The 16,288-nt window shown below is 40.4% G+C and overlaps 1 protein-coding gene across 3 annotated transcripts in view; it reads left to right on the forward strand.

Moving 5' to 3' along the window:
- The first annotated feature begins 233 nt into the window (after positions 1 to 233).
- Positions 234 to 16,288, forward strand: part of msi1b (musashi RNA binding protein 1b) — a 32,295-nt gene continuing 16,240 nt past the window's right edge. Inside the window, exons 1-6 of one of the 3 annotated variants that reach the window (XM_084727853.1) lie at positions 234 to 848; positions 1,109 to 1,149; positions 2,429 to 2,510; positions 2,667 to 2,751; positions 13,580 to 13,621; positions 14,750 to 14,842. In XM_084727853.1, coding sequence (XP_084583979.1) covers positions 790 to 848; positions 1,109 to 1,149; positions 2,429 to 2,510; positions 2,667 to 2,751; positions 13,580 to 13,621; positions 14,750 to 14,842 — 402 coding nt within the window. In that variant the 5' untranslated portion in view covers positions 234 to 789. The remainder of the gene's footprint in view (positions 849 to 1,108; positions 1,150 to 2,428; positions 2,511 to 2,666; positions 2,752 to 13,579; positions 13,622 to 14,749; positions 14,843 to 16,288) is intronic. The other 2 variants (XM_084727852.1, XM_084727851.1) reach the window with 2 other exon arrangements.

Here is a 16,288-nt window from a genome sequence, read left to right on the forward strand (position 1 = left end):
TATATATACTAATGTATTTCTTAATGCAAAAGAATATATAGATATATATCTTTAAAAAATATAAATATATACAGAAATACATTACAAATAACTGTGAAAGTAAAATAAAATGCTTATGCGTTCATATGTGCAAATGTAATTGTTCTTTTATTTTTCTCTTTATATTCAGAAGGAGAAGGAGAAGAAGAAGAAGGCAACTTTATTTATTATTTATTCTGTTATTTTTTCTCTTAATATTTAGATATTTTAATTTACATATTTATTCTTTTATTCATTTTTCTTTAATATTTGCACATCTTATTTACGTATTTATTCTTTTAAGTGTTCCTCTTTAGATTTCCACATTTATTCTCTCATTATTTTACAGATTTATTCTTTCTTTATTGCACGACCATAAAATCCAGATTTTAAAGAAAATGCACTTTTGCTCGTCACTTTTCGTAAATGTTAGCGATCAAGCTACGTTTTATTTAATTTTTATTTCTATGAAGCCTTTACTGGTCCACACCAGAGCCTTTATTTTGAAAGTCTGCAGCGGAAGCAGCATGGTTGACGGCCGCAGTTTGACTCCGGAGCCTCTCGGTGGTGGCGGCGGTGGTGTTGGTGGGATGAGAGACTGAAGTGAGAGGAGGAGGAGGTGGAGTCGCTCCCCTCTCTGTCACCCCGGGACAAACCCGCCCTCAGTCACTCTCCGCCCGCCTGCTCTCCCGCACGGCACCGCTCGGCTCGGACACACACCGCACTCTCACACTCACACACACACTCACACACACAGCGAGAGGACCCGGAATGGAGACGGAAGGGAGCCAGAGCAGCCTGTCCACCACGGACTCCCCTCACGACCCCTGGTAACGACCAAACTTTATTTTAAAACTCTCTCAGAAACAAAAACCGGTATTTTCTGACTGGAATTTGGTTTACAGAGCTACACACACACGCACACACACACTCTTCATGATGATACACTCTAAAAGTCTGCCTCTGCGTGCGGGATTACACTCACTAAACCTCAATAACAACTTTATCTTACTGTGTAAACTTACAAATGTTAATCTCACTTAATTAATCTGCATTTTTTTTACTCTATTTTCTTTGTTTTTTTCCACAGCAAAATGTTCATAGGTGGACTCAGCTGGCAAACAACACAAGGTAAATCTTTTTCCACCACTAGTTCTCATAAAATGCCACTGTGCGTTTAAAAATCCTGGCATGGATCGCATGGAACTAATAGTAACTTATTTGAAAAGCCGTAATTCTTAATATTCCTGTTTGTTTACACTGAATTTGTTTATTTATTTTCACTATTTTTGAGTTTTGCTCCAGATTGAATGCACCCATTCAGAGGTCCCATAGAGTGAATGAGCGATTTTTCAAAAGCTTATTAAGAAGGGTGAAATTAGATGACTCAGTTTGCAACACGACTAGGAGTTTAGGGCTGCAACTAATGATTATTTTCATTGTTGATTATTCTGTTGATTAATCGATTAGCTGTTTGGTCGATAAAACATAAGAAAATAGTGAAAAATGTTGATCAGTGTTTCCCAGAACCTAAGGTGACCTCCTCAATGTCTTGGCTTGTCCACAACCTAAGTACATTCAGTTCACTATCAAAATATTCACATATAAGAAGGAATAAAAAAAAAAAATACTCAAATGGATTAATCAATTATCAAAATAGTTAGCGATTAATGGTTGACAGCTAATCAATTAATCAACTAATCATTGCAGCTCTAGTGGAACTTTTGTTGAAATTATCATGTAATTTTAAGTTTTTTGGGGGGTCCTGATCCCAGGTAGATCCATAAAACAGCTGAAAAATTGCATGGAGTTTGGTGTGAGAAATCCGTAACAGTGAACTCTGTACTAATTTTCTGTTAAGAAAATTGTCATTTCTTGTTAACCTCATAGAGTGAATGAGGGATTCGTAAAAAGCTCATTAAAAAGGGTGAAATCAGAAGACTCAGTTTGTTTTAACATGAGAATTTTTAGATGAAATTATGATGTAGTTTTTATGTTTTTTGAGCCATGATCACTGGTTATTTTATGTTGAAAAATTGCATGGAGTTTGGTGTAGGAAATCTCAGCAGAGTGAAAACTCTGCATGCTAATTTTCTGTTAAGAAAGTTGTTATGCCTCATAACTTCTTAGCGTGAATGAGTGATTTTTTAAGCTAATTAAAAGGGCTGAAATTAGATGACTCAGTTTGCAACAAGTTGAGGAAATTAAGTTGGAACTATCATGTAATTCAGAGTTTTTTCAGTTCTAATCACTGGTTATTTTATGTTGAAAAATTGCATGGAGTTTGGTGTGGGAAATCTCAGCAGAGTGGAAACTCTCTGCTGCCAAACCCCATGCTGATTCTCTGTTTAAAAAAAAGTTGTCGTTTGTCATTAACCTTTTCTTTTCTGCGTCTCCTTGTGTCTCCCAGAGGGTTTGAAGGAGTACTTCTGCAAGTACGGCGAGGTGAAGGAGTGTATGGTGATGCGAGATCCGGTTACTAAGCGCTCGAGGTGAGGGAGCTGCTTCTCCTCTGCCGGCCGGAGCTGAAAGTTTATCTGACCTCCGTGATTCCTGCCTGCTCATAACGTATCATTACATGTCAACATCAGTTTCTGTGTCATTAATACCTCTTCCTCCCCCCTCCTCCTCCCCCCCGATGTCTGCAGAGGGTTTGGATTCGTCACCTTTGTTGATCAGGCCGGCGTGGATAAAGTTTTGGCCCAAACCAGGCACGAGTTGGACTCCAAAACAGTGAGTTCTCTGTATTTACTTCCCACCAGCGGCTAATCCCATCGCTCAGTGTTTGATTAGTGGATTTTCCAATAATCCGCTAGAGAGGTGTAACACTGCTACATTTTAGTGTTTACTGAGGTTCCACCATGCTGATGTTTTTCTCAAACCATGTCAGTGTGTCCGCTGCCACAGCTCCACTGTCAGCACTTTACATTACAGCTGCGACTACAATTCATTTTCATTAAAGATTCATCTGTCAGCCACTTTCTTAATTAATCAAAATGCCAGAAAACGGTGAAAATGTTTCCCAAAGCCCAAAGTCACATCCTCAAATGTCTTGTTTTGTCCAGAACTCAAAGATGTTCAGTTTACTGTTAGAGAGGACTGAAGAAACCAGATCATATTCAGATTTAAGAAGCTGAATCAATTAATCCACTATTCTGATAACTGATTAATCTTTTTCAGCGATTATTTAAAGGGACAGTTCACCCTAAAATCAAAAATAAAATCACTTTGTGTTGTGACATCTTGTTATCTTTTAAATTGTTTTTTCTTGTTATGAATTATTCCGTCATTTTTGTCTTGTTACATTGTTTTAGTCTTGATACGTCTTTTATGTCGTTTTTGTCTTTTATGTTGTTTTTGTCGTGTTATGTCTTTTAGATCATTTTTGTCTTGTTATGTCTGTCGTGCGTGATATGCACCGGTGGACACACCAAAGAATCGTCTTTTCTATGTGTTATTATTCATTTTGGTTGAAATCAGTCTAGTTGGGAAGGCGTGCAATGATACAAAATATATATAATAACATAAATAATAAGTACAGTTACCTAGCATTTGTACTTTCCCACAAGAAGAGCAAATTGAAGCCAATTTGACATAGTGGCCAAACTGTGTAATGACAGCGTTACATGAGGCTCTGTGATCCAAAAAAAAACTCTCCCCCACAGACATTATAAAAGATGCAGCTGTAAAATGCTGGATACGTTGTTTGAGCATCACAGCTCTCGCAAAATGACTCAGAAATTCAATTCATTCCATCCAATAACATTTGGAAAGTCTAGAAGAGCTGTGTGATTAAATAGGTAACTAATGTGCCTTGAATCTATGGCTCTGCACTGCTAAAAGTTACAGATTAATTAACAGTTTGATGTCATGGTATCGTTGGTTGAAACCGGTTGGTTCTAACTTACGTAAGCGTGCGTCATATTTTGTCTTACAGGACAAAAGCATGAACACGTTTTCCGTGATTTTGATATAAGAGTATGTGCACAATTTGACTGTGAATGTGATCTAAAAGGGTTAAAAGTGTATTTTTCATTTCATCTTGACTTCATTTCATTTCAGATGTTTACATTCTGCTCTGTCACTAGCCTCTCCTCCATGAGTAGATGCACGCTTCCCTCTGCGCAGTGATTCGGTTGGCAGGTGTAGTTTGGGAGAAAGAAAATAACTGCTCACAACTTATCTGGAGTAACTGGGTCATGATTTCTGGAAAGAGACGCTGCAAAACTCTGCAGCTCACGCCAAAAAATCTAGATTGATAAACAGCTCTACAGATAAGAGGAGGGAAGAAAAAAAGCCTCTGAAATGTGAATATTTTCTGGTTTCTTCTGTCAGTTGGTTGTGGACGTCACTTTGGGCTTTGATTTTTCAACATTTTATGGACCAGATTAATCCAGAAAAAGATCAGGTTAATCAATAATGATAATAATCATTAGTTGGCGCCTTAGTAAGCAGTCGACAGTGGAGACACATGCAGAGTATGCTCTCTCTTCGCCCTCCAGTCACCGAGAGTCAATTACCATAGAAACGCGGGGGGACCGGACAGGGTGGCTCTCACTGCCGATCTTTGATTTCGAGGAAGAGCGAACCAAAACTTTTCCTTCTGCTGTTTTTTTTTTTTTTTCACTCCCAAGGGGGTAAAACTGACCCCAAAAAGTATCTCAGTGGAAGCAGAATGCAACCTGAAACCACCGAGGTGTGAAAGCAGCAACAAACAAACTCCCAGCAGCCTCCTGTTGATGTCAGGACGAATCAAAACTAAAGTCAGCGTGACACATCCAGACTTCCACCTGTGTGAACTGTAACTTAAAATGTAATAATCGTCTGTGTAGCTGTGTGTGTGTGTGTGTGTGTGTGTGTGTGTGTGTGTGTGTGTGTGTGTGTGTGTCTTTTTGTCAGTAATGAATGTGGGCCGGTCTGGGAACAATGTGGCCCGTTGGTCGCCATAGGGACCACTGCCCCCGCCTCTCTGCTCTGTGGGAGTGGTGATGGCTGCGGGTTAGTCACTGTATTGAAATGAGGGGAGGCTGTTTCTTCTTCTCTCCCCTTTTGTTGCTCGCAGCGATGCACCTTGTCCAATCTCTGGAGGAGAAGTGGAGAAAGAAGAAAAACAGGTTGTTTTTAGTCGAAAAGTTAGAAAGAAATGAGATGTTTTGTCATTATGAATCTAAAATCGTCAGTAGTGGGAGTTGTTTGATCGAGAAGTCAGACTGAATTTAGTTTTTTGTATTTTTCATGGTGTCCCCAGTGCCCTGCTGCTGCTGTAGTGTCACTTGCAGGCACGACAGCTATGACAAGTAGCGCCATCATGGTTGGACGCCACTAACTCGCCATGGGGTTTGTTTCCATAGTGACTCCCCCCCTGCACAGTTGAAGAATGGCTCTGTCACAAAAGAGAAAGAGGAAGATAACAATGCACATCATTTACAATCATTTCTTAGACTCCAGAAATCAAGACGGCAGAAACAGTCACAGATAGTCGAGGTCATGATACAGGCGCATCGTCACATCTGATGAGCGTCTTATTAAGTTTATTCATGGAGGACCCCAGAGAGGATTCAAGGATCCCCCCTTTTTAATTTGAGTTTTTCCTCTTAAAGGGCAACTTTGGTATTTTTTTTTATCCCTGTTTTCCCACGTTTCTGTGTATAAGTGACTAATGGAGACGACAGGTTTTCATGAGTGAAAGCAAGTGAAACAAAACTAAACTACAACTTAATCCCTCCAGGAAACTGCCAACTATCAAAGTGTGTCCACTAGAGCTGCAATGAAAAAAAGAGAAAAAAAAGTTGAATTTCTCTGATTTCGGCTTCTTAAATGTAAATCATTTCTGGTTTCTTTACTCCTCTCTGACTGTAAACTGAATATCTTTGGGCTGTGGACAAAACGAGACATTTCAGGAGGTCATCTCGGGCTTTGGGAAACACCGATTGATATTTTTCTCTATTTTCTGACATTTTTAGACCAAACAACTAATCAGTTAATCAAGAAAATAATCGAAAGTCCATGTTCTCCACATGTTTGGACCTGTTTTTCAACTGACAAAATTATGACAAGATTAATTAATCAATTAATAGAGAAAATGAGCAACAATTAAAATGAGTTAGTTGTTATGGTTAGTTGCAGCCCTACCGTCCTCTAAAAGTGCTTGTTTTTGCCGCTGTCAGGTTCAGATTGTTGTTCTAAGTGTCCCTACAGAGAGAGAGCCTTTTCTTTTTTCTTTTTTTTTTTTTAAGAGTAAGATCCTTTTTGTTTAACCAAAAACAGACAAGTTATCATTCTGGCCAAAGCCACCAAATGCTAATTTTAATGTCACCATCATCATCTTTCTTCAAACTCAAAAGAAACAAAATAAAACTCACTAAAACCCTCTTGGTTCATCTTCGACCATACTTGCCAACCCACCTGATTTTCCCAAGAGACTCCTGTTTGTCACTGACCTCTCCTCTCCCCTCACCGTTTTCCCATATTTCTCCCAATTTCTAACAAATTTCCCACCTTTTTTTTTCCTTTCCATTATCACAACCTGCCTCTGACACTGTACAGTGTGTTTAAGCCTTATGACAACAATACAGCTGCACCGAACCAGACTTTTTAAGAATAATTCCTGTTCCTTAAGGAAAGTTTTAAAGAAAGGAGGCATGCATTTTTACAAAAATCTGCCACATCAATTTTCTTTTAAGGGGCAGAGGCAAAAACTAAATGAATGAAAGAAAACTGATGAATATTAGTGAGATGTGGGAGAGATGGATTATTCTATATTCCCTCCTGAGAATTAAAAGTAAAATTTAAATTATTCAACATAAAAATGCTGTGTACTTATGTAGATATTTTTATTTCTTAAGATTAACCAGAATGCAGGAAAAGTTATAAAATATCAGGAGAGGAGTGAAAGTGAGGCTGGACATCAGAGAATCAGTGGGGAGAAAAGGTGTGTAGAGCAGAATATTTCCACATCTAACTCCAAGGATTAGGAGTTAATTTCAACCAAACCAGAGTCAGTGATTGTTGGAACAGTGAAAAGTTTTATTTAGTTTCTGTCCGGTTTGAATTGGTGTAACCGACCTTCATCAGGTCAATAAGACACCCGATGAAGGTCGGTTAGACTGAAACTTCAATATCTAATAAATATGTCAGTGTGCAGGAGTTTCTCATTGTCTTTGAGTTTTTGATAATCCTACCATGCACAGTGCAGACACAGCTGCCGATTCATTGTCATGGACTGGAAAAAAATACTTCACTGGGTGGAATATTTTTTTGTCTTTAAATCAATGAATCGATCAATCAATCAATTGTGCACAGCAAAGGAAGGAACACCTGGACAAACTAATAAACCTACCGGAAAACATAAAACGCTTGGAGCTGCAATGATTAATCTATTATTAATCGACTAGTAAATTAATCTGCATCTATTTTGATAACCGATTAATAATTTTGAGTCATCTTTTGAATTAAAAAAGAAGGTCCAAATTCTCTGATTCCAGCTTCTTAAATTTGAGTATTTTCTGGTTTCTTTACTCCTCTCTGACAGTAAACTGAACATCTTTGAGTCTTGGACAAAACCAGATATTTGAGGACGTCACCTTGGACTTTGATCAACATTTTTCACAATTTTCTGACATTTCATGGACCAAAGAAGTAATCAATTAATAGAGAAAATAACTAAAATAATTAATCGGTGATGGAAAGAATTACATTACTTTAATATTGTGATACTTAGATTACTTTACTTACTACATTTTTTAACCAGTACATTTTAAAGTAACCCTCCCAAATCTGTTGGCACAACAGATTTGGAGAAAGTTGCTAATCTAATCAACCGTTTCTGCAGCGATACTGGACCAGCTTCCAAAATTGTTGTCCCCATTAGTCACTCAAACACAAAAACAGATTGGAAAATTACCAAAGTTTCCCTTTAACTCGCGTAAACTCGGCGCGGCCTCATGTCGGGGCCTCCTGTGGCCGGCGATTGGGTGTGTCGGTGGCGTTTGGCGGGGGCTGTGGCGGCCTCAGAGAGTGTGTGTTTGGCGTGGAGAGGGCTCAGTGATCAGCCACAGGGGTTGGATGGTGAGTAGAGTAGGCCTTTTAGACTGTGTTCACCCCCCTCCCCTTCTCCCTCCCCCTCTCCCTCCTCCCTCATGCAGACAGGTTATCCTGTTAGAGAGAAAAGTTCTCCAGTGGCAACAGAAAGAATGTGCCATGCTGTGACCGAGTGAACCGCTCCGGCACTGGAATTAACAGAGCTGTGCACAGCCGAGAGGCTAAAGAGCAAATACAGTGCTGCTGCAGAGGAATTTATTGGTGCTTATTGTGTTGAAGGACAGATGCGGCCGGGTTTGACCAGGTTTTACTGTGATTTATGTCGCTCTTGCTTGGTTAGTTGCCCCTTTGGGTGCCCTCCCAGCTTCCTGCTATCTGTAAAGTCACTGACGGCCGACGCTAACTGCACCTTTGTGGGACAAAGTTTCCATTCAGCTGCAGCTCCGAGGTGCACACACAGTTTTACAACAAAGTCACACAGCTCCGTGCATCAGGAGCCCGTTAACCGTTTCCATGCTGACCTGAGTGGAAAGACGAGGGGAGGGGGGGGGCAGGATAACCCGGTCTGTGATTAGTATGGCTCTTTTGACTAATAGGATTGGAGTCAACAGGCTTGAGTTGTTCCTCAGAGATGTTGAGTGCTGCCCAATCGTTGTGTGGTGTGGATTGTGTTCCCGGCTCAGCCTGTGACAGGCAGTGCACTCGGCCAACTGTTGCATAGCCCAGGATGGAGTTGGTCAAAGGGGATTGCCCTGATTTCATAAACCTCTCTGGGACTTACGCTCAGCTTCTTCCCCGTTACCTCTTTGAGAGTACACAGAGGTTCACCCTCTGACACCTTAAAGTTACTTCACACGTCTTCATACATGTTAAAGGTCCTCTTCTGACAGGTTTCATAACATTTAAAAACACTTTGCTTGTGTCTGATATGATTTTACCTCATCAATAATACTCAAAATTACCTTGTGAGTTACATCAGTATTGGTGCCCGTTACTGATATTGGACTAGTCCCAACTCTAGATTAGTAGATAAAGGATTCTTTGACCTGTTGGGGCATCCTTTATGTAAGTACGTCTTGTTGAGGGTGGGGGGGTTATGTTGGATAGTCAGGGAGTCACGAGTGTGTTACTGAGCGATTGAAAGATCCAGAACTGCAGGACACAACATGTCTCCTGTGTAAAGAAATATCTATTCTCAAGGTTTGTGCACTGGAGGTTTCAAGTTTTAACATCACATTTTTGTAAGTTGCATATAGAGAGGCTAAGTCCCTCCTCTTCCTGTGAGAGGGTAGTCAACAGCAAGACGGAAATTATTTTTTGATCCTGTTTGAGTTGTGTCAGGAATCGCACATATGATATTTGTAAAAGATAATTTTACAAGTCAACAAAGTCACAGTTTGATAGTAAAGATAGTGAAGATTAGTGTGGGACCGCTCAGTGAACTATGTCCCTCCTCTCACATAAAATACGTCACCAACCCCAACATGGCCATCAACAAGTAACGTTATCTTACCTGATATGTTTTATCAGCATCTCCTGGTCCTTTTATCAACTGTCAAGAGGAAAAACGAGTAAGATCCGTTGGTCATGTGACTTCAGTGGCTAAGGTTAGCGTTTGAGGTGCATTGGTGACGTCTCATCCATGCAGGCGCACCCGCAGAGCTCACAGAGCAGGTGACGCTTGCTTGTTTGTTCTTGTTTTTGCCGCTGACAGACTCTGATTGTTATTGTTAATGTCTGACAAAATTACAGAAAGGATCACTAGAAACAGCTTCTTAAACCCATCAGACTCCTTCTGTGTCATCGTCAGCTTCATTCAAACTGTACAGAAACTAAATAAAACTCACCAAATACGTCTTGGTTCGTCTTTCCGTCCCAACAATCATCAGCTCTGGTTTGGTCCACAAAAAAACAATCTTTAATTCACAGCATAAAGGACTGCAGAGCTTGCAGTGTAGACGTGAATCGGAAGGTGAGGGACTTTGCTTCTATTGGGCCGTGATTGGTTGCCAAACTAGTTGTGATGTCACAAATCATGCTCATACTTTTAGCATCTTTAGGTAAGTACAAAGAAAGTTTCCTCCTGCAGCAGATGATGTGAAAACAAACATCTGCACAGTAAAACATCAGGTGAAATAAGAATAATGAGCGGTGTGGGATCTCTCGACTCTGCTGTGATGAACATCAGAGCGGTTTCACTCAAACAGCCTCTTTGTGTGTTTAATGTCCACATTTTGCTCCCTGTGGATGTGCTGTGTTTGACTCTGTCTGTTTGTGTGTGTGTCTGTTTGTTTTTGAATGTGCACAGGAGTGTTGGACATCAGGAGGGTTGGTGACCGGAGGTGACTATCAGAGTAGTCTAGCCACCATAGAAACTAAACAGTAGAGTCTGCATCTGATCCTCCAGTCTTAGCCTCTAGTCTTCTCACTCTGCTCTCTAGAACAGAAGATGAATAAAGAGATCAAACCTGCGGTGAAGTCGACACACTGTCAGCCTCACTCTGGTAAACGCATGTGGTTTACCGCCGAGGCTCTACTGTAGTCTCTACTGTAGTTGAACTCTACCCTCTCATGGTTACGGACTAATCTTAGCGCTGTACTGTCTCACCGTCTGTTAGAGTAACTGCAGTACAGTGTGGAGTAGTCTAGTTGTTCTCTAGCTCTATTAGACCAGTATAGACTAATATAGAGGTCTCAAATTCCAGTTTTACTGCCTGTCTATGAATGCATCCTCATGGCATGGTGTGGTTCTCTCTGCAATCTTAAAGGGACAGTGCGGATTATTTGAAGTGGGGTTGTTTGAGGTACTCAAATATGGTCAGTGTCAGGGCTGAACAACTTTTAAAAAAATTGCTATTATAGTGATTGTTATTGCAATTGCGATATGATTTGTGATATTAGAGGATAACTTTTAAATTATTATTCACATTTTCACTGAAAAGCTTGTTAAAATTATTAAGCTAAGGTGTGATTTTTGCAGGGATCTGCACCAAACAAAGATGTTTTCTTAAGTCTGTGGAATATGATGATGTGTAGGTCAGGACAACAATAAATTAAACTGTTCTTCTCCAGTCAGAGATGGTCACAAAAACATTAGTACTCTTATTCTCTCATCAAATGCATCAAAATACACTGTTACATAAGCCAAGTATCACTCGCTCCAAACCAACCAAACTCCATAGACAAAATAAGTAATTTTACCTTGCAGCAGTTGCTGGTTAGTGCTGCCTCAGTCTGTTAGTTTATTTGTCTTATTGTGTCACTTTGGGGAATCCAAACTAAGAATTTGAGACACCAAAGTCACAAAATAACACAAACAAACTAACAGTTCAAGGCAGCCATAGACTGACAACTCTTGTGTTTTGCAAGGTAAAATTACTGATTTTGTTTAGGGAGTTTGGTTGGTTTGGAGAGAGTGATATTTGGCATATATAATGGTGGTTTCCCATCAGAAAAGTCTTCCTGACAGCAAAGTAAAGTGATGAAAATAGTCTAAATATAGCGTACACTCAAAAGGATTGATTTTATTGAGGTGTCTAAAACATGTGTTGCTGCTGACCCTGTCCACAGCAGTGCATTACTTAGCTTCCTGCACTGGCACTCCTGCTGCTTCTTATCTACTGTAGGTAACACACCGACTGTGGATGAGTACCTCATATACAACCACACTTCAAACAATCTGAACTATCCCTTTAACCCCGGTGACATTCAGTGGGCTCGGCCACATTATGTGTCAGTTTCTATCGATTCTGTTTGTAGTTGTAGTGTTCAGATTAATGTGAAAAGAGTTAACGAAGTGAAGCGGGTCCTGTTTCCTGGTGTAAACGTGAGGAGCTGCAGGGTAAAAGATGATGATCAGGATGATGGAGACAAAAACAAACAAACACACACAAACATGACTGGGTGATCTGGTTTGATTGACAGCTCCCTCTCCTCTGTCCCGTTGTCCTCCTCCTCTCCCTCCTCCTCCTCCTCCTCCTCGTCCTCGCTCTCTGTCCGACACACGTCTCGTCCTCCCTCTCCTCGTCGTGGAGCTGAGGTGTGTTTGTGATTGTAGCGCCTGTGTGAGATTCCAGGAGATCACATGTCACATGATGGTGACGAGAGAGGCAGCAGAGGTTCACTGGACATTCCCAGGCATTCCACCTGAGCCCCACCGCTACACACACACACACACACACAGACACGAGACAAGTTTTTACCTTGTTTTTATCCCGATATAAACATGTGTGCTTTACAGGGCTGTTTCACCCAAACTATGAAAGCATTTACACATAGAGACAACAGCTCGAGCAGCTAGTTTTGGCTTTCCTCGCCCAGATTTTGAGTCAATCAAGACAATCAAAGTCAAAGAAATAAAGAAAAAGTAAAATAGAAAAAGAAAAAATAGACCTGTGTACTGGCAAGAATCTGGCGATATGAAACCTATCCTGATGCAGGGGTCAAGATTCAATATATTGCAATATGTTGTCATACTGTTAGGCAATAAATAACTATTTTTTAATTTAATTGTATGAAAACTATTATAATAATAGCATAAAGAACACACTACTATATGTATAAAATCTGGTTTAAGAAGATAACAAGGCTTCAGGCTTAAACAAACACAAAGGAACCACTGAAGTATCACAAAACATACTCAAGTTTATCAATATTGTCTCACACACCTTCTATCAATAATCACCAGGGCTGCACGATTTGGTGAAAAAGTCATACTGCGGTTATTTTGACTGAAATTGCGATCCTAATATGTGATGTATGATGAGTGGAAATAATCAGTTTTGCATTACAGTTTTCTTGTTCACTGAAAAAAAAAATGCAGTACTACAGTACCTCATTTTAATACTGTTTTCTCACACATTTTTGCAATTTGGTTCTGTGATTTGGATACTGGACTTGGCCAGACTGCCATTTTACTGCAGTTGTGATTAATTGTGCAGCCATCATAAATACTTCATGCAGCCCCACTTCAGTTCGTCTGAACTATCACTTTAAGTGTTGCTCTACCTGATCATTTTGGGAAATGTCTGTTGTCAATAGACAGGTCATACCTGTGCGTTTGACCTTTTTTCAGAATCGTTCAGCCCAACTATCTGCAGCTACGCAACACTAGAGGAAGACGTCACACGTTCAGACCAGGACTTAGTCAGAACCTGGTCTAAAGTCTGCAGCAGGTCATAATGAGAAAATCTTTTCGCTTTAGTGTGTTTTGATTTGAGAACATCCTGTCTGTCTCATGTCAACTTCACCCAGATTTACTTCACATTTAGAAATGGTGTTGTTTTATTCTCAGCCTTAAACGAAAAACAAAAAAACAGGTGTCTTGTCATCATCGCTTTGATTTATGATCGAGGAAGACGTTGTGTCAGGCCAAGAGGAGGATGACATGAATATATTACACCGTCATTGATGAAAGAGTGACAGATGAGGCTGTGATGTCAGAGGGAAGGCGACAAGTAGCTGGTTCACCTGTATCATGACTTCTTCTTCTTCTTCTTCTTCTTCTTCTTGTTTCCTGCAGATTGATCCGAAGGTGGCATTCCCTCGCAGAGCTCAGCCCAAGGTGAGTCCAACAAACCGCCTGTTAGCTGTGTGTGTGTGTGTGTGTGTGTGTGTGTGTGTGTGTGTGTGTGTGTGTGTGTGTGTTGTTTAGTGTGTGTTGTAGAGTGTTTGTTAACGGGGCTAATGCCTCGTAATCTGATGAACATGAGCAGCGCTGACATCACTGAACTGTCATGTGATCGTGTGTTAACAAAACCGTTCACAACTTTAGAGACACTCACTATTGTTAAAGCTACCTGAACGTCTGGATTGTGTTTCAAGTACGCTCTGTCCTGATCTGAGACACTTTGTCTCGTCCATCGACAACAACACAGAGTGAAAGAGAAAGCAGAGCTTAATGAGGCATGAAGGAATACATGTAATGACATCCCTGTGTAGCCTTATAATGCTTTATAACAACGACAGATTTGTAAAAATAGCTGCTTTGTTACGCTGGTGACCGACTCAGCTTTAAATGTGCAAAGTGTGAAGTCTTTATAAGCATAAAATGATAAAATACATTAAAGACCATCACTGAAATGGTTTCATTTTTGAATGAAATGTTCATGTCATCCCATAATGCACTGCACAGCGTAAATGAAAGAGTGCCCCTGAGATGTGAAAGTCATTTCTATAATGCATTATAAGCACATTCATTAGGCATTATAATCCTTTTATAAGGCTTTATAAAACTCTAAATACATGCTTGTAATCATGCATGACAACTTATAATAAAGTTTATCAAGTATTATAATAATATAATAATATAATATATGTCAGGAATGTACTTTTTAGTAAAATCCACTCTATTTATGTTCTATTGATTTATTTCGTATGATTGTGAAAAACTTGAGTTGTGCTTCAGGAAGGGAACTTTTTTGTATCAAACTTTGTCAAGCTTAAGAGAGAAGACAGAATATTTTGTTGAAGCCTGAGCTGTTAAACAACCCGTACGTTTGTATTAAAAGGAAAATGTTTGAACACTGCAGCTGCACCTTTCGTGTCTTGTAAACCCATGTGCATTGAGCACTTTGTGCACATGATACGAAAAGTAAAAGAAACCAAATCAAAACTCAAAGCGAATCAATAGATACATCATTGAATTATAAATGGACAAGACAGATAATCAGCTCCTCTCCTCCTCTTTCAGCTGGTGACTCGAACCAAGAAGATCTTTGTGGGAGGCCTGTCAGTGAACACGACCATCGAGGACGTCAAACAGTACTTTGACCAGTTTGGGAAGGTGAGTGAAATTTAGTGTGTGAGTAAGTGAGTGTTAAAGTTGTCGGGACGTCTCTCTGAAACATCAGCAGTATTGATCTGAATTAAAATAAGGATGTATTTGACAGTTTTAATGGATTTACATGAGTTGGCGTTGGTGCAGAAACACGTAGTACCACATTGCAGCAGCTAAGTGAGTCTGATTCACCACAAACTTCACGCCGTGCCTGGACGTGAAGGGGTTACAGCGAGGAGGGCGAGAAGAGGAGGGAGAGAAAACGCTTGGAGAGGGCAGGAAGGGAAAACTAACGAGGCTGAGAAGCTCCGCGAGCAGCAGGCGAAGTTCGGGGGGACTTGAAGAGGGAGCAGAGAGGAGGAGAGGAGGGGGGGAGAAAAGTTTTGTAGTGAGTGTGTGGTGATGGTGAGGAAGGAGGAGGGATTATCAGAATCTGAATTAATCTGATGTAACAGCTGCTCCTACCCACAACCCCCTCCTGGCCCGTTACCGTGGTGACCTGGCTTGTCCATTGTCCCCAAGTAATTCTGTGGGTAAGGGGGTTTTGTTCTGGAGGAGGAGGGATGAGGTGGTGTTTGGGGGTGTTAGCATGTGAGTGTGTGTGTCGGGTGGGGGTCAACTCAGGAGTTTAGGAACAATAAGTCGACTAACGCTCCGAAAACTGCAAACTTCTCACTCAAAACTCATTTTCTTCATGCATTTGTTCATGCAGTTTTTTTAATATATATATATTATTTTTGTATAAAGTTTTGTCAAAGTTGTTTAATTCTGAGGCCTCTGAGAGACACGAGGTGGAGAATAGATGATGGGCTGACAAAGACAGAAGGGAGGGCCTGATTGAGAGAGGTTTGTGGAGGCGTAAGAGAGGGAACTGGGGCAAAGATGGGGTGTGTTGGGGGGGGTTTACGAGGGCCATTATGCTTCAGTACAAAGCTAGACAAATATTTTGTTAGTTTGCTCAGAAGTTATCTGCATACTGGAAGTTTCTGGATCGTTCACAGTCCGAAATGTGTCCTTGGGTGTGAAACTGACAAAACCCAAAATCAAAAATACACATTCTTCCCCTGACCTGCAGTGGTATTTATCCATCTACATAGTTTTAAGTGTGAGCTCAGATACCGGCCGTAGAGTTGTCTGCCTTCTCTTCAGTATAATGGAACTAAATACATTTTTTTCCCAAAAACACATTTTAAAAAGAGACAGAAGTTCATGCAACTTTATAAAAGTAACACTATCTTCATAATTCAGTCGATTTTAAAAGGGGCAGTTCACCCCAGAATCAAAAATACATATTTTTCCTCTCACCTTTAGTGCCATTTATCCAATTAGATAGTTTTGGTTTGAGTTTTGGAGATATCAGCTGTGGAGACGTCTCTCCAGTATAACGGGACTAAATGGCGCTCGGCTTGTGGTCACAGTTCTTACGGGTGTGTGTGTGTGTGTTTTTTTTTA

Source organism: Lutjanus erythropterus, chromosome 10 (genome assembly GCF_056507025.1).
Source record: "Lutjanus erythropterus isolate fLutEry1 chromosome 10, fLutEry1.hap2, whole genome shotgun sequence".
Lineage (NCBI taxonomy): Eukaryota > Metazoa > Chordata > Actinopteri > Lutjaniformes > Lutjanidae > Lutjanus > Lutjanus erythropterus.